Source organism: Prionailurus bengalensis, chromosome A1, assembly GCF_016509475.1.
Source record: "Prionailurus bengalensis isolate Pbe53 chromosome A1, Fcat_Pben_1.1_paternal_pri, whole genome shotgun sequence".
NCBI lineage: Eukaryota > Metazoa > Chordata > Mammalia > Carnivora > Felidae > Prionailurus > Prionailurus bengalensis.
In genome coordinates, this window is record NC_057343.1 from 15,244,002 (window position 1) to 15,266,392 (window position 22,391).

At 40.5% G+C, this 22,391-nt stretch overlaps 2 protein-coding genes across 6 annotated transcripts in view; one reads left to right on the forward strand and one right to left on the reverse strand.

Annotated features, from left to right (window-relative positions):
- The window catches only part of SPART (spartin), an 85,986-nt gene extending 73,874 nt beyond the window's left edge, over window positions 1-12,112 (reverse strand). Inside the window, exon 1 of the mRNA XM_043576971.1 lies at window positions 11,947-12,112. The gene's annotated coding sequence lies outside the window, so the exon portion shown is untranslated. The remainder of the gene's footprint in view (window positions 1-11,946) is intronic.
- A 256-nt stretch (window positions 12,113-12,368) lies between these two features.
- On the forward strand, window positions 12,369-22,125 carry CCNA1 (cyclin A1). 5 transcript variants are annotated; one of them, XM_043576990.1, is made up of 9 exons: window positions 12,369-12,483; window positions 13,719-13,907; window positions 17,019-17,265; window positions 17,450-17,574; window positions 18,004-18,227; window positions 19,298-19,502; window positions 20,486-20,599; window positions 21,439-21,572; window positions 21,861-22,125. In XM_043576990.1, the coding sequence occupies exons 2-9, from the start codon at window positions 13,743-13,745 to the stop codon at window positions 21,910-21,912; spliced, it is 1,266 nt and encodes a 421-aa protein (XP_043432925.1). In that variant the 5' UTR covers window positions 12,369-12,483; window positions 13,719-13,742; the 3' UTR covers window positions 21,913-22,125. The 5 variants fall into 5 exon arrangements, with proteins under 5 accessions (XP_043432925.1, XP_043432944.1, XP_043432952.1 ...); XM_043577017.1 differs by lacking the exon at window positions 12,369-12,483 and adding an exon at window positions 12,651-12,880; XM_043577024.1 differs by lacking the exon at window positions 12,369-12,483 and adding an exon at window positions 13,110-13,219.
- Window positions 22,126-22,391: the final 266 nt, after the last annotated feature.

Genomic DNA, 22,391 nt, shown 5'->3' on the forward strand with positions numbered 1-22,391 from the left:
TGGTACTATACTGCTTGTGTTCAAAGATTAATCATATTGATAATGCATTTACTCCATAAAAATATGTATTAGTGCTCACACAATGATACAAAGTAAGATGAAATCTATTTAGCAAAAACACAGACTAGGTGTTATTTATGGATTTGGACTCAGAGATAATAAATTAACGAGTGCTAATATTTAAAAATATTGTATTTGTTGGGCTGCCTGGGTGGCTTAGTCAGTTGAGCAGCCAACTCTTGGTTTCGGCTCAGGTCATGATCCCAGGGTCATGGCATGGAGCCCCATGTCAGCCTCCGCACTGAGCATGGAAGCCTGCTTAAGATTCTCTCTCGCTCTCCCTCTGGCCCTCCCCTGCTAACAGACTCTCTCTCTCAAAATAAATAAATATTTTTTAAAAAGTATCAAGGAGATAAAATTTCTGTTAAAGGCTCTAGGGATCAAAATAAAATGTCTTTGGGGAACCTGGGTGGCTCAGTCAGGTGAGAGTCCAACTTCAGCTCAGGTCATAATCTCATGGTTCATGAGTTTGAGCCCCACATCGGGCTCTGTGCTGACAGCTCAGCCTGGAGCCTGGTTTGGATTCTGTGTCTCCTTCTCTCTCTGCCCCTCCCTTGCTTCTGCTCTCTCTCAAAAATAAACATACATTAAAAAAATTTTTTTAAATAAAAATAAATAGGGGTGCCTGGGTAGCACTGTCGGTTGAGCACCCAACTTCAGCTCAGGTCATGATCTCAGCCCCGCATCAGGCTCTGTGCTGACAGCTGGGAGCCTGGAGCCTGCTTCTGATTCTTTGTCTCCCTCTCTCTCTCTCTGCCCCTCTTCTGCTTGCACTCTGTCTCTCAAAAATAAACATTAAAGGGGCACCTGGGTGGCTCAGTCGGTTGAGTGTCCGACTTTGATTCAGTTCATGATCTTGCAGTTTGTGAGTTCAAGTCCCATGTCGGGCTCTGGGCTGACAGCTCTGAGCCTGGAGCCTGCTTCGGATTCTGTCTCCCTCTCTCTCTCTGCCCCTCCCACGCTCACACTCTGTCTCTCTCCCTCTCAAAAATAAGTAAACATTAAAAAAAATTTTAAAAATACATAAACATTAAAAAAAATTAAATAAATAACAACAACAACAAAAAACCCACAACAACATAAAATGTCTTTCTTTTGAAAGTTGTTCTTTATCGGGAAAAATAAAACTCTTTCTATTCTTCTATGGGTGTAAGTAAAGAATAATAATCAATGAAAAAAAGCAATGTAAGAAAGAAAACAAAATAAAAGCAAGGTTAAAGGCATCAAATTAAAAACTGGCAAAGTCTTTTCCTACTGTAAGCCACATTTATCTGATGTGTCTTGTGGCTCGGTGTGTGGGTATCACAGCTCCTGCTCCCCAGCAAATTCTTCATGTTCAAGACTCTAGCTCCCAGTCCTAAACGTGGTATCTCACATAGAGTGAATGCTTAATAAAAAAATTCCTGAATAAACACATGAATATGAGTTATAATAAATCATATATCCTTTTTTGAATGCAATGCTGATACGTAATTTTTTCTGACATCACTGTTTCTCACTCTGTACGGGCAGAACCGTGTCCCCCTATGTGGAAACCCTAACCCTGTATGGACTTAATTGTGTCCCCCTAAAATTCACATGTGGAAGCCCTACCCCATATTGTGACCACATTTGGAGATAGGGCCTATAGCAAGGTAATTAAGGTTCAACATGGTGATAAAGATGAAGCTGTAATCTAACCATATAGTCTCACAAGAGGGAGAGACAACAGGAGTGCACACACAGAGAAAAGGCCATGTGAGGACACCGGGAGAAGGTGGCCATCTGCAAGCCAAGGAGAAAGGCCTCAGGAGAAACCAAACCTCCCAGCACCTTGATCTCAGACTTGCAGCCTCCTGAACAGTGAGAGAATGAGTTTCCGTTGTTTAAGCCACCCAGCCTGTGGGACTTTGTTATGGCAGCCACAGCAAACTAACACACGTGTCAAATTCCCTCTGACGGTCTTTGTACCTGCTGGTTCCTCTGCCTAGAGCTCTTTCCAGACAGCCATGGGGTTTACTGTCTCTTTATTCAGATCTCTGTTCACATGTCACCTGATCAGAAGTCTTCCCAGACTGCCTTGTAAAGGGTGGGTTCTCCTTTGACTTTTTCACCTCTTACCCTGCTTTAGATTTTCTTCCTAGCATTTATCACTCGTTCTCATTATATATTTATCTCTTTGTTTTTGTTTCCCCCAATAGGAAATAAAGTCTTTGATGGGAAGAACTTTGCCGATTCTATATTACTCTGCTATCCTTGTTCTGTAACCGCTCCTGGCACCAAGTAGCAGCTCAGTAATGTTGAATGAATTTTTTAAATGCATAATTTCAGATTGATGAAGGAAAAAATAACATCCTCATAAAGTTAAAAAATATATATTTGTGATACTGCAAAAAAGCATTCTAAGTTTTACCACAAGGCATTCTAAGCACTATAGGAAGATCAGGCAGCAGGCAGCAGAAAGTTACGGCCTGAGGCTGCTAGAGAACGCAGGGTGATGAGAGGTGAGGGGCCCCCAATAGAACCTTAGCGAGTCCTGTTCTCACAGAGCACAGAGGTACCCTAAAATTCTGGTTACAGCACGGGAATGGGCAGCTCTATCATGTCTCTAAATATCCCTGGCTAATTCTGGCCAGAGAGACCTTAGATCTAGAGATGGTTTCTTAACTGACTGAGGCAGGGATGAGAAGACCTGTAGATGTGGCTTCTGGGTGGGTGACCCCCTCTGGGAGTGGATTCAGAGTGAAGTCACTGCCATACCCTGTCACGTTAGGCATCACCAAGATGCTCATGGTCTTGGCAACCAAATGTGCTCCAGAGGGATGAGCTTGGGCCCTTGTGCAAGAGCAAAATGTCACTTTTTTTTTTTTAAGTTTATGTATTTATTTTGAGAGAGAGAGCACAAGACAGGGAGGAGCAGAGGGAAAGGGAGAAAGAATCCCAAGCAGGCTACATGACTGTGAGATCATGACCTGAGCCGAAATCAAGAATTGGACACTTAACCAACTGAGCCACCCAGGAGCCCCCAAATGTCACTGTTCTAAATCTAGAGTGTAATATGGAATTTTAAAAGTTGGTAGGATTGATCCACAGCCACAATTAGGAAAAAAAAACCAGGAAGTAAATTGAAAATTTTGTGAGAACAGGAATCTATGTCTTTCTTGGGTACTGTCACATTCACAATACCTAAGATCATTCCTAGCACATATTAGGTGCCTGATAAATGTTTGCTGAAAAGCCACAGAACAAATACACAAAAAGGAAGGGACAATAAAACCGTATAGCTTTATGTAGTTCTGATTCTCAGTCAAGAGCCTCTCCATGAATCCAAACTCTGCCTACTTATAGTTGAACCATAGGAAAGGTCTGACAGGTTGTTAGAGAGAAAATAGCAATCATTATTTGACTTTTATTCTAAATGTGTCCTAAAGGGGTGCCTTGCTGGCTCAGTCAGTATAGCATGTTGATCTTAGGTTTGTGAGTTCAAGCCCCACATTGGGTACAGAGACTACTTTAAATAAATAAATAAGTTCTAAAAACTACTTATACAGATGCCCAACAAAAATAAATATCAGGTTAATTTTTAAAAATAGGATATAAAAATGTAAACCAAAGTGTTTGGTACTATTTATTATTTTGTTCCTAACAACTACAACAAAATAATCAATTTATAAATTGCGACTAAACTTATCATGGCAAGGTATAAGAATAGATTCATCTAAGCTTTTAAAAAGTTCTACATATAGATTAAACAAATCAAAGACAGTAGTAGAAGCCAGATTTGAGGCTAATTTATAGGCACCATGGAAATCAGAATTTTGGGGGGATTTATGCCTATTTTATTTCTGAAAACCAGTAGTATCAGCAAAATAATTCCTTTTTAAAAGTTTATTTATTTTGAGAGAGAGGGAGAGAGAGGGTGTGCACATGTGTGGGAGGGCCAGAGAGAGAGGGAAAGAGAGAGAATACCAAGTAGGCTCCACACTGTCAGTATGGAGCCCAGTAAGGGGCTCGAACTCACTAACCATGAGATCATGACCTGAGTCAACATCAAGAGCAGATGTTTAACTGACTGAGTCAATGAGGTGCCCCCCAGCAAAATAATTCCTATTTAATATATATATTTAATATATATATTAAAGTCTAGAAATAATATATATATTATTGAATATATATAATATATTATTATATAATATATTATATATATTTTATATATATGTGTATATATATATATATATATATATATATATATATAAAAGAAGTGGTATGCAATTTTGATTGTATATAACTCAGGTTCTCTCCCCAAAAGTGTAATTTCAAAGTGAAAAATGAATAGGCCCTATATAGTTTATAGGAAAAAAAATGATTAAGTCTTTTTGATTAATGACTTAAAATTTAAACAAATATCTTAAATCAGTTCTATCCTGAAATACTCTTAGAATACATTACTACAGATTATTAATTCACTCTTATGTGTTGGAATTTCCATTTTACTCATTTCACAGAAAGCATTGCTGTTGTTGAACTGACAGATGGTTGGTTAATCCTGAACAGACTAAAGTTTATTAACATCAGCAGGAAGGCAGAGCATTGCACCCTGTGTGTTGCGTATATTTGGAGAACACGCCCGGCTCTGTTCCTCCTAGCTTCAGAAGCTTCCCTCCTTTATTTCTCTCTATGGTTTTCAATTATCATGGAGTGTTTCTCCCTATTGCCTTGATCTTTGCTTGAAATCAATAGAAATCTTAATCAGGATTTGACAAGTTTTCATATTGGCTATTCCTCTTGACTTACCAACAAAACTATTTTTTTCTGTATTCCTTTAGTAAAAGGATCAGAAGCTAGCTTTTTACAAAACAAAGACAACTTAAAAATGGTTCATCTGGGGCGCCTGGGTGGCTCGGTCGGTTAAGCGTCCGACTTCGGCTGAGGTCATGATCTCATGGTCCTTGAGTTCAAGCCCCACGTCGGGCTCTGTGCTGACAGCTCGGAGCCTGGAGCCTGCTTCAGATTTTGTGTCTCCCTCTCTCTGACCCTCCCCATTCATGCTCTGTCTCTGTCTCAAAAATAAAATAAATGTTAAAAAAAAAATTAAAAAAAATGGTTCAACTCTAGTGGGATAACATACTACCTGTGGATTCAAAGCCAGCAAACAGAAACAAAGAAAGTATTATTTTCATCACCTCAGAAATTGCTCACACTATTCTCTCATTTTCAAATCCCATTTATAAAGTACACATGACTTCATCACTGTTTATCTGAACTTGTTTTCATTAATTGGGTAAATAAGTTTCTGGATTATCTCCCCAAAGAATTGGCATAGCAGCACACTGTTAGACTGATCTCTTTAGCTTACCAGCTTCCTTTCTCTCCCTGTAGCCTGAATTACAAACTCTCTGTTTCTCTTCTTTTTAGCAACTGTTTCTGCCATCTTCAATAAAAATTTATAATTTGTTCTAAATGAATTCTCTTGGATTTGAAATCCAAAGAAACTCATAACTGTAACTATATATCTTCTATATTCATTGTAATTATAAAGATTTCTGCCAGAAAAGTTCTACCCGAAAAACTTATCATGTTAACAACGTTCCTAATGTATCCCTAGCACATCTCTAGAATTCTTAATCACTATAGTGTTCTTGCTTTATCAAGTAAGTTAATATATGAGGGGAATCACTATGGAATCTATCAAAAAGCAACCCTTCAATCAAGGAAACTCATAATAAAAATTATTTGTTTACAGTAACCTCAAGAAGCAGAACTGTGAACACAATGCTGCATACATCAACTACATATGTTCTGGAAAGCAGAAGTGCATTCTAAGTGTCTCCTCAGTCAGGAAGAAACAAACAAACAAAAATATGGATCCCAATAAGGACAGGTCTTGGGTGCTGATGAAGTATTGGTGGAGGGATGAAGATTTCACAAACACTGGGATCAGTCTGACAGGTGAATTTTGTTTTTAAGTTTATTTATTTATTTTGAGAGAGAGAGAGAGAAAGTACAAGCCAGAGATGGGCAGAGAGAGAGGGATAGAGAGAATCTGAAGCAGGCTCCGCACTGTCAGTGCAGAGCCCGAAGTGGAGCTCCAGCTCACAAATGGTGAGATCGTGACCTGAGTGGAAATCAAGAGTTGGCTACTTAACCAAATGAGCCACCCAAGTGCCCCAGAAAGGTGAATTCTTAAATTAGGGAAGGAGAGTATGGATTTGCTCACAAAATTCAACATACAACTTGAGTAACAAAAATGAAGCTTCAATTTATATTAACTGTTATACAAGGCCAGCATCCAGCAAATCTAAGTATACTTACATCTATAAAATTAAATGGTGAATATTTGATTAGTTCACCAGATTAACAGAATCCAACTTGATCTTTCAGTTTGTTCTGGTTCTATCTCTAGACAATTGTCTGACCAGGGAAAAGCATAAGCATTTCATTTTGACAAGGAACATGTAATTTCTGGATAAACTCTCCTTGTTCATTTATAAATGGGTCTTCTTTATGAACTGCATGAACTCAATGTCTCTCAAAGAACCTACAATGAATACATGCTTTCATATCATTAATTATCGGTGCATTTTACCCCAAATTATGAAATGTAAGAATAATTTATAGAAGAAGTATAACTTAGGAGGAAGTTAGTCAAGAAAAACACTCACATTTGCATACTGTAGAATGAAACTGTCCATGATGTCTATTAATGCACTATGACTGTTCCCAACCACTATTTTATCCTGCCTTGACCAATAGCTACATGTGACTATGTAAATTAAATTAAAAATGCAGTTCTTCAGTTGCATTGGCGTATCAAATGCTCAATAGCTACATCTGGCCACTGATCACTATACTGGACAGTGCAGATACAGAACATTTCTATCATTGCAGAGTTTTATTGGAGAGTACTGTTGGTATGATCCTGTAACATGCCATGATAATTTCTCTCTTTAATAATGACTTTTTTTTTTTTATTGAGAAAAGAGAAGTCTGAACCCAAGTGTCCTCACCTATATAGGTCAGGGTTTAATGACATGACCTCCAAGTATTCTTCTAGCTTGCCAGGTCTAAGAATATTTTTCAACGAGTGCCAAATTCTGAATTTACTAAAATTAAGAGAAAAAAAAAACCCATACAGCCTTGTGAAAGCAATTTAAAGCAATGAATGTGTTTCTCCTCTTGTACACTTACATGATCTGTAGGATCAGGGATTCAGGAATTCATCAAGGGAAAAGATATGACCACACGGTGGCAATAGCACACAATGAGCTCCATTTGAGAGGTTTGCATGGGGAAGGGAGAGGGGTGGATGGGAAAGTCTCTCCAACTATGAAACCTTCAGTGGCTTGGGGCCACCACCCCAAAGAGGAAGAAAGCAAGGGAACTCCAGGGGGAAAGAGGAATCAGAGATGGGAGGTTACATGTCTAGGTGATGTTACTCTGCAACATAAGGGTCAGATAGATGGAAGGACAGCAGTGACAAGGGCCTTTTATAATCCTAGGGTTTGTTTAGCTAAGGCTCTTCATATACAGAACACAATGCACTTCAGATGGATACAGTGGTTTTGACTGCTGACTAGAGAAAAGGTTCATCAATGATAATAAAACAATTTTGGCAATATGAACAAATAACTAAGCTGCCTCATTTAGTCAGAAAATATATCAAATGCCTAAAACAGAACACATACACATACATGCAGACAACTTTATGACTCATTGTTGCTATAGGAAAAGTTATATGAATTTGAGATTTCTTCTATCCAGATAGAATTTTCACAAGTGAGGACTATAAAAATTCTTTAGGCTAAATAGTTCTGATTGTAATCAAAATGGCATAATAGTTCTACGGCAAAGTTTGGATTTTTTCTTTTTTGTCTTTAGCATGGAAAATTTTGTTTTTCTAACAATCTAAGTTTGTAATTTTTTATAAAGTTTTTACTTATTTTGAGAGAGAGAGTGCACACACACCTGCATACATGAGCAGGAGAGGGACAGAGAGATAGAGGGAGAGAGAGAATTCCAAGCAGGCTCCACAGGGTCAGCACAGAGCCCAATGCAGGGCTTGAACTCATGAACTGTAAGGTTCATGATCTGAAACCAAGAGCTGGAAGCTCAACCAACTGAGCCACCCAGGTGCACTGCTAAGAATCTAAGTTTAGAAAGGGAACTAATGTCATTTGCTGTGACTACGGTTGATACTACTATAGATGAGCAATAAAAGGACTGAGGCAGTGCAAAACAAATTTTACAAATATTCTGTGATTTACTGACAATAGGATTGAATGAACAAAAATATTAATAGGCAGATAATATTAATGGCTGCTGACGTTAACACAGAATGAGCCTGTCCTCAGATACAGTATTTAGACAATAAGACACAGGCAGCTTACATGGAAATTCTATAACACTTTCAAATTAGGGACTGAGATAATTAGAGACAAATGTGAAACACAGGAAAACTATTTTAAGGAATCTACTGTGTCACAAAATTGATGGTACAATTGATTTGCAAAGAAAAACTGGTACAAATAGGATTAATGGAAAGGATATAACCAGTAAATGACAGTTAATTTTAAGGATGCAATGACTTCATATTAACATGAGTTGTGAAATGAATTTTAGACCTATGAAAGATTGTGTAAAATCCAAGTTCTTGACTTCCTCTAATAAGAGATTTTCAGCAAAGATCTGGCAACTCAAAACTTTAAAAAATTATTTAAACTACAATGGCTCCATCATCCCATTGAAACTTATTTTTCCCTTGGTGTAGAATTTTGGAGAGGCTACTCCCTGAGAACTCAACTCTGCAGTCAGAGGTATCTGATTTTAATTGTGTACCTCTAGTTGAGCACATTATTAGGGACTGGGTCTTGGTAACTAAAGTCACTAGAACCTTCTTCCTCTTACCCAAGTTCTTGGGAGGTTGATTTCTTCATGAGATAGTTACTGTGGAGTCTGTCCCAGAGCCAGTAGAGACATACTTATGGGCTATTTTTGGACATCACAGTTTATTGCTCTCCTTTGGAAGGTACTGGATAAACACAGCTGAAAATTCTTGTTCTTTGGGCTCCCCCTTTCTAGGATATATGTAGACTATACCATCTGCCCTGCCATTTTTTTTTTTTTTTACTTTAATCATCTTTATTGTCAGATCTGGATGCTGTTTCCAAATCTCTACAGCATGTTTTATTCCTTTTCTCTAAGCTCCAAACGCTCCCTGTTTATATATCTATGTCCCCCACGGTGAAATAAACACTAATTATGCTTCACCATAACTACCTGTTTACCATCTCTCTGCCTGGAACAAAAAGCTCTTTGAGGGCAGGTATCATTTTTAATTGCTGTTCCATACCCAGTTACTGCCTGGTATAAAATGGATGCTCAAAAAATATTTGTAAAAGGAGTGAATGAATAGTAGACTTTGGCTAGTCTCGTGTATCCAAACTATTTTCCCTCAGAGAAAGCAACTTCACAAATTTTAAGGAAAATTCACCTCACCTGTTATGTATGAAGGGCTCCACTTTGCACCATCCAAGGATGCCTGCTTCCTAAGGTTATACATTTTGGACTACTTCTCAAACTGGGCTTCCTTGACCCTTTGGTCATCTTCCCCGGAATGATGTGGGCTAAAAGGTCACAAATTGCCCACCAGCCCCAACATCTGTCCCTCACCTCACTATTATAGCCATATTGTGAAATTAAATGTATCATGGCAAAGGTAGGTCTATGAATAGGCAACATATGTCTCTGAAAGGACATCTGTCCTTAAAAAAAAAAAAAAGGCTCTTCTACTTTTTCATATATTTTTCAGCCCTATGCAGAAAATCAACTTGATTTCATACAAATTAATGAAAACTGAAATGTTTGAACAGGAGGTTAATTACTAGCTACCATGAGTAAATGTAATAGAATAACAGCTTCTGAAATGCAAGGTAATTGCTGACAAACAGAAAAGATTGTAATTTGGAGGGGAGAGGAATTGATTTTAAAAGGACTGTTGGGTTTCCAAAATTCCTAGTGAAGAATTCAGCTGTCATCCTTATTATGGAAATTAATCCCATGTCAAAACTAGCTGAGTACTGAATACCAGGCAGAAATGCTGACCAGCTAATTTTTAAGCTAAGAAAAGCGTGGTATCAGTATGTAAGTTTCCCCAAGTCTTTTAGACATTAAAGATGTATTTACAGTTAAATGTACGGTTCACTTCTCAATACATTAACAAATATATAGTTCATGTAAAACATGCAGACATTTAAAATTGACTTAACTTTGAGTTCTAATTCTGATTTTGCTATAACAGCAAAATTGTAACTACGCAGCTCACAAAAACCATATAATTTGTGAGAAAGTCTGTTCTATTCTCTCTGCTATTTGTCTAAATTACAAGGCCAAGTTGTTTGTTTAAATTTTTAATGAAAATTGTGCTCTTATTTATCAGCTGTTTGTTTTTTATGCCATAAATCATTACTTGTTCAAATACTTACTGAAGATTTAGGTCAAGAAAGCCATAATATCGCACAAGTTATACAAATGTTTGGATTTATATGCCTACACATAAAAAATATATATAAATATCAGTTCATCTAAATTATTCCCCAATTCAAGATCTGACCAGAAGACTACCGTGATTTAATATGTAATTCTAAGGCAGCACAATAAAATCATAAGCCACGTGTCACTTCCCTTTGCCAAGTTTATCAAAGTGGAAAGAGAGGATGGTAAGATGTAATGATAATAATATTTCATATGTATTAAGGCAGAATTAGGCTGCAGCTACTCACGTGAGAAAAGGTAGGGGGAAAGGATTATGAAAATAATTCGAGGATTCCACCTTGTTACAAGTTATTTTCTTTATCTAACGGCAGTTTTCAGACCCAGGACAGCTAAGAGACACTAGACACCTTAGTAGCCTGTCTTCTTGTCCTGACTAGATTAAGGTCAGGGGTATACCCAACTTCAAAGAGCTGCCTCTGAAAGAGCCTAGCACTACCCTTTCCCTGCTCAAGCTCCAATCAGAAGAGAGGATCAAAACCACAGGCTGCCAGAACAAACACTGCCCTGGCTCCTTTGTTTAGGAAGAAAGGCAAGGAATGAGGTTTTTCGGTCAATTCTGTCTAAGAAACTAGAAGGGGCATACCTAAGGTCAGGTCACATGAGTGCAGGGAACTCTTGAATCTACCAAAGCAACCATCGTTCTAGGCAAGACTTGCTACCAACTACTCCCCCCCAGACAGAATTTATCGTATGAGGCCTTCAGTGTCCCCAGAAGTCACGACAGTGTCCCCAAGAGGGCAGAAAGGCTCTTTTCCTCCACCAGGTAGAGGCACCTTGCAAAGTGGACCATTTGGTCTCTGCTTGCATCTGACTCGTCCATTGCCACAATCAAGAGGTTACCAGGGATCCTGCTTTGCCTTCATTTTCAAAGACATAGGAATTCCAGGGTTCGAGGGGATTGCTGCCTCCCAATGGAGAGTGGGTGATAAACGTGATTAAAACTAGTTTCATACTAAGCAAGGGCAGTTTCCGTGCTCCTTTTGCACGGATTTCCAAGATGCTTTCCAACTTCCTCCACAGCTGACTGGATAAAATGCTTTCGGCGGCACTTTCGGTAGAATACTTCAATTTTCCTATTAAAATAATGCATACCCAGCTCGCTAATGAAAACCACTTAAAAGATTTTTTTTTTTTTTGGTAAGATTAACCATCATTTCCATTCAAAATAAGGAGGAAGCCGTAATTAACCATTTCCTAAAGTGGTCATTTAAATGGCCTTTAGGGGTCTGCTTTAGAAATTTGGGACGTGTGTTTAAAATAAAAACAAAACAAGACGAAAGCAGTAACACTATGCAATACGTGTTTGGGTGTACACGCATTTTTATAAAATAATAATAAAGTTTAAGGTTATTTTACCTGTTTTGCCAGTCGCCAGTCACCTCTGCTGGGTGCCAGAGCTCCCCGGGTTCAAGGACCCTCTCCTCCCTTCCTGCGTGGCCAGGCCCCCTTCTCCCCATGTAAGGTCCTCTGCTTTCTCACTACCTGGCCATGGGCTTCCAGTTCAGGGATTTCTCTTCCCACGTGCCCAGGCCACCTGCCTAGCCCCCACTTCCGAGGCTCTCTCAACGTCCCAGGCCCCAGTGCTGCCACCTGTGTTCCTTCCTCTTCCTGGGCCGCTAGTTCGCTGTTCCTAGACCCGCTTCACGCAGTGCCTGCCGGAACCCGACTGGGAACACCTCTAAAGGGGACTGCGAACACCACTTGCGAACCTAAAACCCCCATCTCTCTCGCCCTGCCGGGTCTCATGCACCGGAACCGAGCCGGCCAGGTGCGGCCTCTGGTGCACGAGGATCCAAAATGACCGAAGGCAAGCCGCCACCATGGACTGGAGGCCCCGGCTGAAACCTGGGGCCAGCCCGCTGCTTCCCGGCCTCTCTCTAGGAGGAAGCGTAGGTGTGTGAGCCGGGGACTGGGAGCGAGCCGCGCCCTCGGGCGGGCGCGGTCAGGGCGCCGCAGCCTGCGCAGCCCCGAGGGCCCCGCGTCGCTCTCCCGAGCCAAGGTTCTCAGGAGCGGGCCGGGGAAAAGACGTTAGCGGGAGGAGTTAGCGGCTGTTGGAAGAACGGGTTCACGGAAACAGTCCCTTCCAAAGCCCTGGCCATCGCGGGGTGGGCCGCCTTCCTCCCTCCCAGGCCGGGGGCGCTGGCCCGAAGGGGCGCGTGTACAGACCGCGACCGCCTGCCCTAGCACGCCCGGGCAGGGCGGTGCTGGGGCAGCTGGGGACCACCGCCCGTTGGCCCCGCCCGGCTCTGAACGCTCAGGGGTCGCGGCGCGTCCGCCCGAAGCGTGTCAGGTGAGGAGGTCGTCATGGCGATGCGGCCCCACAGCGCGCACGCCCGCTGCGGTTGGCATGGAAGCGGCCCCCGCGGGGCCCGGGAGCGCCGCTGATTGGCCGATTCAACAGACGCGGGGGAGGGGGGGGGGTTGAAAGTAATTAGCGCTGAGCGCCCGGGCCGCCGCCGCTGGGAGGCCAGCGCCCCCGCTGGAATCTATTAACACCTCTGTCCCTCCCGCCCCCTCCCCGCCCCCGCCCCGCCCCCTCCGGCGGCCCCTCATTCCCAATCCTCGTGTGCACTTGCTAATTGTTCGAGATTTATATAAAGATATAGAGCTGAGAAGAGCAAGGCCCTCTGTGGGTTCCAAGCAGGTTTTGGGGCCTTCTATCTGGTGGAAGGAGGGCCGCGGAGGAGAACCCTGCTTGTCATTTGGGAAGGGGACGTAATTTCCCGCAGTGATGTATCCTGGGTCTTTTGTTTGCAGGGAGGTGGGGGGTGGTGCGGGATAAGATAAGCATAGCAGTCGGGAAAGACTCGAAGATTCGAGCTTGTGGTTTCAGACTCCCGATTAACGTGGCGTTTAGTATCCTGGCTCGGAGGTTTGTCAGGATTAATCTCTCCCTCCAGCCGTCACACCAGGTCTTGGAAGAAAGCCTTGAGAGATTCAAATCACTGTTTTGTTTCAAAGCAGCTTTGATCACTTCCATCGTGGCTCACGCTTTTCTTTTCAGCCCTAATAATTGTAGGGAAAATCATATATCTTAGTGCTCTCCCTCCTAGATATTCACTGCATGCTTTGGAGCCCAAGGTGGAATAGGTTACTAACCGTTGGCTTGTCTGTTTCTGCTTCTCTAGCTGCACCCTGTGGAGACCGAGGGTATGCATTGCAGCGGCTCCAAAAGCGGAGTAGCCCTAGTTCCACTGTCTCGAGGTCCTGATGGCTGTCAGATGGTAACCAGAGCCCAGCTTGGCCAGGATCCCCCACAAAGAACAGTGCTAGGGGTGCTAACTGAGAATGGACAGTACAGGAGGTCCTGTGGCCAGGTAATGACTGAGAACTGCTGTGGAAGCTGGTTGTTGAGAAGGGCTATTACATCATGGTGGGAGGTGGGTTTTTCTTGCAGTTTTACCAACAAATACCCATGAGTATTCCAGCCCTGGAATCTGGACGATAGGGACATTGATTTTGTTAAAGATCACTTTGGTCCCCTTTCCAACCAGAAATAGTGAATTATTTTATTATTTTTCTAATATCAAGGAAATAGCTCTAGGAACTGTTTGAATCTTTTAAGTATACGTAAAGCCATTTAAGCACTGGGCTAAGAGGAAATATTGATGCACCAAAATAAATTATGGAACTGGGGTTCCTCCAGATCAGAGTGGTGTTCAGAATGACATAGGTTGTGCCTGAGGCGATCCTGCAAAATCTTTGCTGTGTTCATTGGAGATGGTGTTAGAATCCGGATGGGATAAGGCTAGGCGAAAGTACTTCAAAAAGTGTGCCCTGCCATCTGCATCCTACTGTATGACTTATGTGTCCCTGATCTTATGCAAGGTGAACTCCCCCCCCATTCCCCAACATGTGCAGTATACCTTATGCCCTCTTGCCTCTTCTAGGATGTCATTCCAGCAACTCATCTTTCTCTCCTTAGTCTTGTCTACTCGGTTAAACTCAAGCATACAAATATACTGTAATTTTTTTCCATCTTAACCTTTCAACTTCACAGCTCTTTGTAGTGACTACCCATTTTATAGCAATAATTCTTGAGTTTGTCTATCCTGCTAGACTATAAACTCCAACAGGAGGAGGATTAGGATATCAGGTTCACTTGTTCTCTTTTGACTCAGTTCTTAGTCCTGTCCTTACTTGACTGATCTGGCAACATTTGACATAGTTGATTTTTCTTTATTTCTTGAGGTAATTTCTTCTCACTCCGCCTGGGGAACACCACTCTCTCCTTGTCTACGTAGGTCATTGGCTGTTCAGCCTCAATATCCTGTTTCTTCTTTATCCAATCTCTAAAAGAATACTCAGGGCTTGGTATTTGATCTGAATCTGCAATGTACTCCCTAAGCAATCTCTCAAGCCTGTTAGCATTAAGTACCATCTATCTGTTGATGACGTATACTTTTATCTCTGGTCTGGACCTCTTAGCTATATTATAGGCTCACGTATTTAGTAGCCTACTTGACATCTTCTCTTGGACCATGTAATAGACGTCTCAAATTTGTGCAAAACCAAACACTAACCCTAGCCCCAAATAACTGTTCCAAAAGTCTTCCTCATCTCAGTAAATGGAATATCCATCCTTCCTATTATTCAGCCCCAAAACCTTTGTCATCTTTGACTCTTTTTCTCCCACCTCACATCAGATTTTCTGGGAAAATAATATTGGCTCCTTTTTAAAATGTCTGGAATCTCTTTACCTCTTAATCTTTACTGCTGTTAACGCTGGTTCAGATCCCTCTTGTGTCTCACTGAGAATTTGCAACTTTCATAACTGGTCATCTTACTCATCTTACTTGTTCTCTGTACATATACACAGCCAGGGTGATCATATTAAAACAAATCAGATGATACCACTCCTCTGCCCAGTGGCTTCTCCAGTGGCTTCCCACCTCTGAGTAGCAGACAGTCTTAAATGGTCTGTGGTAAGGCCTACCTGATCTGGCTTCTCTTTTCTTTCTGACTTTGTGACCTACACTACTCTCTTTCTCACCCTGCCCTTTGCTGCTCTTTGCTCTTTGTCTGCTCTTTGCTGTGTCTCTAAGACATACTTGAACATCCAGGCATTTACCCATGCTGTTCCCTCTGCTCAGAATGCACTTCCCCCCTCTATTTGTGTGACTTACTCCCTTACCTCATTCATATCTTTACTCAACTCTGTCCTCTTCATTAGGACCTTGCATGATCACACTGTTTAAAATGGCAAGGACTCTCTTTTCACTGTGTTCTTCTCCTCCAAAGCACTTAACACTATCCAGTATCTTTCCCTACCCTCTGAGCTAGAATATGAACTCCATGAGGGCAAACCTTCTTGAACATTTTGTTCACTGCTAAATTCTGGGCACCTAGAACAGTGAGTGTCTGGTACATAGTAGATGATCAGTAAATATTTATTTAATGAATATATGTCTCATCCCACATACATATATCTTTGAGCAAAAGTCAAGCTTGGTAGTAACTTGGAATCATGGTTCTAGTAACTTATGATTTTGGTCCTTTATATATTCCGTTATTTCTTTTCTAGTACTATCTTAAGGAGTTTTTTTTTTTTTCTTACTAGAAATAAGCCAGATATTTAATTTGCTAGATATAAGGGAAAGTTATGGAAAACACATACTAACTTGAAAGTAGCCTCTAAAGGAAACACCAAGATTAATTATAAACAATAAAATGTTAATACAGTAGCTAGACCTAACATTTTCATAAATATAATTCAAATTCACAAACCTTGCCCACCTACCCTGGTTCAGCTGCATTCAGGCCTTCCTGCATGACTCACGGTAACGTGCTTGTTCATGGAGGGTTTGTACACTGCAATGCTACAGGGATAAAGAAAAGGGATTGAGAGATAGATTTCCCCGAGGTAATTACATTACATTATGTCATACAAAAGATTCTATGGCTTTGTAAGAGAAGTTAGTAGTATGAGTTTCTAAAATGATCATGTTTCTAAATAACAGGGTATAAAATGGGAACTTTAGAGGAGCTTACTGACTAAAAGCTATTTAAGGAGGAAGACTACAGGAACTCAGTGACTGTGTGTGAGAGCTTTGCTGGTACTTACGAAATCCCATAAAGCTACAAGTATGAAAGGCAATTAACAATCCCCTTCTCCCCTTGTAATACCTATTTCATTTTGGAGGAAAGCTATGCTTTCCCTTTTTTCTATAATCTTGAGTCCTCTTTGATAAATACGTGAGGAAGATGACAAATTACAGGTAGCTCTTTTCCCAAATGTCAGATGTAGACAAAGATAAGGGAGAAGTCATACTTTCGAAGCTTCATTTTCTGAAATTAAATTGCAGACCTAGATATTTCAATTTAAGCCTCCTTTCATCTTCCCAGCCTCCTGGTTTGAGTCACACAGGCTTACATCACCTATACAATCTTTGGGGTGACCTCTGACAAAAAACTTAACTCTCTTCTAGGGGATTACAACAATTAGGTGTTTCTCTGGATCAGAAAATGTCTTCCCTCCAGCTGGAAAGAAAGTGCTCGCTGACTGCGGGGGCCAGGTGCCAGCCAAGCAAGGATTTGATATCTACATGGATGAGCCTGAGCAGGGGGACGGAGACAGCTGCACAGGGAGACAGGGGATGGCATTTGAGGATGTGTATGAGGTAGATACCAGCACACTCCAGTCAGACCTTCACTTCCTGCTGGATTTTAGCACAGGTAATCTGACTCACCTAAGGCCTATGGTACTCCGTGTTCATAATTGCCTACAGCATTCAATAGCATGTAACTAGCAGGAGAAATCCATGATGTAATGACTTATTTTCACAACTGCCTGTGGAGGGTTAGTGGTTGGAATGAATTTTTAAATTCAATGTCTTACCTGATAATGTTGAACCCCCAGTTTCCCCTATGCTGGTAGATTCATCTCTCCATTCCCAGTCTGAAGATGCATCAGATTTTGGTACAGATGTGATAAATGTGACTGAATATGCTGAAGAAATTCATCAGTACCTTAGAGAAGCTGAAGTGAGTTTTCCAAATTCTATTTCAATTTCCAGCACCCAAAACATTTAATAATAAGATAGTTATAAACTCTTGGCCATAACCATTAGTGAAGAGCATTCTTATGACGTCTAAACATAGGAAGATCTATGAAAAATAACAGTTGTGAAGCGAGTAGCAATTACCTGGACTATTTCTCCATGATTCAGAGGGGTTGTACATTAAGTATTTCACTCTTAGTAATGAGCCATATTGCTATTTCCACCTTTCCTTTAAGTTATTTGTTATCAATTGGATTACATACTTTTTTCCATAGTAAAGATTTCTTTGGCTCTTGATCAGTGTCTTCTTAACCTTTGCTCACAAGATTCTTTTTTGAAATAGCAACTGTGCTGTGGAGTGATCTTTATGATAGGGAAACGATTTAAGTGTCAAAACTCTTTTTCCACACAGATAAGACACAGGCCCAAAGCACACTACATGAGGAAGCAACCAGACATCACAGAAGGCATGCGAACAATTCTGGTGGACTGGCTGGTTGAGGTTGGCGAAGAGTATAAGCTTCGAGCAGAGACTCTCTACCTGGCCGTCAACTTCCTGGACAGGTTTCTTTCGTGCATGTCTGTTCTGAGAGGGAAATTGCAGCTTGTGGGAACGGCAGCTATTCTTCTGGCTTCGTAAGTGTTCTTTCAGCTTAATGTAAGACTGCAGCCTGTCAAAACGCTTGATTCTGTTTCCCTTTTATTGAGGAAATGCAGTGCTTTATAACTAAAGCTTACTCATACCTCCTTGATAAAGTATCATCATTTTTTGCAGTATTTACTGACAAACTGAATCTTAACACACTTTCACTCTTCAAATCAGGTATTTAAGATTTATAGCAACAAGGTCAGTATCATGACTGAGGCAGCCATCAGCTCAGATTCAAGATCCAATTTAACTTTTGCAGGGTGGTCTTTTGACTGCATTCTAATACAAAAATATTTTGGTTATATAGAAGATTTTGGTTATAGAAAAGCCATCTTCAGGATCTAGCAAATGGTAATAGCACAGTTTATTTGGTTACAATTTCAGCTTGTTCCTGTTACTATCAGTCATTCATAATAATAGCTCATTGTGTACAAAAAAGAGCTGGCTTGTGGCTGAGCTGCCTTTAAGTGACCTGTGGTGGATGGTAGTTTCTTCTATCTTTTTGTCTCAGATATTCTACTTAATATGCCTAGAAACTTGCCAAAATTCCCCTACAGAAAGCAGAAACAAAAACAAAAGTTGGTAATAATGAAATTATATCATTATTTTATTCTTGGATACATAGCCTCACTTGCTAATTCATTAGGGAATTCTGAACATGATCTTTTTAAAGACCTAAGTTCTAAGGAATTTTTGTTCAACTATTGTGTTCAATATAACATTCTTTCCCACAAGATGAGTGAGTGAGGTCTCTAGAATTAAGACAAATTTATCTGTGTGTCTGTCATTCAGAATCTTTCAGCCTATCAGAGGCCAAAACCTAAAATCCTCAGTTAGAAATTGTTTCTGTTACTATTCCTAGCGATAAGTACAACATTAATACTCATGTTCTGGTTCTGGCACCAAGCCCTAATATTTTCCAGGCCAGTACCATTTAGTGATACTTAAGTGGGTATCTGGATAAAAAGTAAAGAAGTCTGCGAGGGCCACACAAGAGGCATGGTGGTGAGAATGCAGGTTCCAAGCTTTACTTCCAAAAACTCTCTACCTTTCACAGGAAATATGAAGAAATATATCCACCTGAAGTAGACGAGTTTGTCTATATAACTGATGACACTTACACAAAACGACAACTGTTAAGGATGGAACACCTGCTCCTGAAAGTCCTAGCTTTTGATCTGACCGTGCCCACCACTAACCAGTTTCTCCTCCAGTACTTAAGGAGACAAGGAGTGTGCGTCAGGACTGAAAATTTGGCCAAGGTAGGCCACGTGACTTCCGGGAACTTGGGAGCCAAGGAGAGTAAAAAGTAGTCTTTCCTGATCATCCTTCAGTTCTTCCTTCTTTTTTAGTTCTTTGTCTTGGGCACAGAAAAACTCTTTAGGAATTCAAGAGAGCTAATCTTAGGACCATGATTTGTGGTTCCAAGACATTATGGTTGATCACGTTTGGTAGGCATGGATTGTCTAATCACCCAACTCTTAAAGAAATTCAAGTTTGGAAGCTGTTCCCTTGTCGGATACAGACTACACGCGAGCAATACCTCTTCTTAGGTTTACAGAATGGGAACAAAGTAAATGTGGTTTGATTTGGCTCTGATCTTATCCTGACGTATTAAGTGATGAAGCATTATTTGGTCACCTGAGGTTATAGTATTTGAGTTGAAGGCACTGAAGTATTGATTTAGAAAACTTGTTTTCTAACCACGATACTATGAGCTAGTATATCCGGTATGTATATGCTATGCAAAAAGTAATATGGGTACGTGTAAGTTTCACAGTGTGTTTCTTCTAATATAACAAGTTCTCAGAGGTACTGTTCTAGCCTCTGAACTGAATGCATTTGCCTGACAAATTAATAGCTTCAATATGGTTGTGTTTTTGCCATTGGCCAAAGACTCTTCCACACTAGTGGCCAGATCAGTGCTACTTTACCTGACTAGCATAAGTCTGTAGTACTAGTATAAGATAAGTTAATCTATCATATATAATGTGCAAGTGGACCAAATACTTGTATACTGACATTTACTACAACATAAATGTTATTCCGGTTATGGACAGACGTAGCAATTATTAACTTGAATAATTAATAAAGTGAATAATTTTGAGCATCTGTTTTTGTCTGCTCATCATTAGATACAGGATGAACAGAGATAAGACAATTTTTTTTCCCTTGACATTTCTAGGTTTACGTGTAACCTTAGTCACATTTCTAATTCCACTGGGATTTTCTCTCTTGTGCTTAGTATGTAGCAGAACTGAGTCTACTTGAAGCTGACCCATTCTTGAAATATCTTCCTTCATTGATAGCTGCAGCAGCATATTGCCTGGCAAACTATACTGTGAACAGGCACTTCTGGGTAAGATTCTACTTCTTTCTAGATGAGATTCAAGGCCTATGTAAAAATCTGTTCAGTAACTCCCAAGGCTTAGAGTGAGGGAGAGTTGGTTTAATAAGGAACTGGTTGTCTTGCCAGCAGATTCCAATATGCCACTGAGTCTTACAGGTCAGCCTTTATGACTTTGACTCAGTGACTTGGAGTAGAGATTGCAGGAAGTCAAGGAGATGGTGTTGGCATGCTTATTGAAAAGAAGCAGGCCTGGAAACCCCAATGCCCCCTCACACAAGGTGAGCAAAAGTTGTTGACTTTTCCCCTCTGTGTAAAACAACCTGGATCCACTCAGAATGGTCAGAAGGTTGTAGCAAGTTTTCAAGGAAACAGGGCAGTTAGTATTGCCTGTCGGTCCAAGAAGAGGCAAGATTGAAAATGGATCCCTTGATTTGCTTCTGAAGGCTTCCTTTTGTGCTGAAAGAAGTGGCGTGTCTACTTTTACTTTCTAGAATACTTATTTACTATCCTGCTTTTCACTAAGAATCTTTCATATTCTATGTAAATATGGTGTCTGGTAAGTAGAGGCTCTTTAGGGACCAGTAAAAATCCTGCTCATGAGGGAATAGGTCAAAGTAACTTGTCCCAAACCGAGCATTATAAATAATATAATACGAGCAAATTGAGAACTCTGACTGTTCTTCCTAATATTTTTTTTCTAAAGTCACTGAAGGAGGATTACAGTTTCTTTTGAGATGAATGTGGATACTTCCTAAGTGATCAATTTCCTTTATTTCACAGTTTTATCTTCAGCTTTCTGATAATCTTATGAAGTTATATGATGCAGTTTTTTCTTTTGTCTTGATTAGCCAGAAACCCTGGCTGCATTTACAGGCTATTCATTAAATGAAATTGTGCCTTGCCTGAGTGAGCTACATAAAGCATGCCTCGATATACCCCATCGACCTCAGCAAGCAATTAGGGAGAAGTATAAGGCTTCAAAGTAAGTTTCTGAGATTTTCTTATCTGGGCTTACTGATTTAAAGCTTTAATAGGTTATAGGAATGTCAGAATTAAAAATAGAACAAGTCGGATCTCTAGTACTAGGCTTGCATGTTAAATCAGGGGAAATCAGTTGAGAGAGGTCCAGATGTATAATTTGTCAGCTTGTAGTACATACAGTCGGACAGCTTTCTTCCTTTCTGTTGAAACTACTTCTGTTCAATTACTGTTGAAAGTTTTCTGTGGCCCAAGATTTTACAACACTGAAATCCTTTGGGTCTCATTTCAGGTACATGCACGTGTCTCTTATGGAACCACCCGCAGTTCTCCCTCTGCAATAAGTTTCCTACTGAAGCACTTTCAGAACTTAATCTCCAGATCAACAGAATTCGTCTTAACTTTTATAGGTTTCTGCAGGTTGGATCAACTAGTGTTGCTACAATATAGATGACATATTTTTAAAAATGTAATTGTATTTAGGTTTTCTTAGACTTTGGTAGCTTGTACTGTCATCTAACATTTTTTAAAGAATAAACAAAGAACTTGCCTTATGATCATGAGTTAGACTTATTTACTAATTAGGATGGCTGATGTACTTGCCTGGAGTTTTAGTGGGGAGCATTCTAAATGTCCTCTCTATTTCAAGGGTTCTCCTAAGCTGGTTTCATAAATCTGGCCTGCTCTTAGGATTAAGTGTTCTGAGGAATTCAGAGATTTTCACGTTTGGTAAATGGCTACCCCGAGGGTTTTTCCTTCCTGTCTCTTTACTTTTCACATCGCTCTCCATAAATGGGAAAAGGAAGGAACCCCAAGCTCAGGG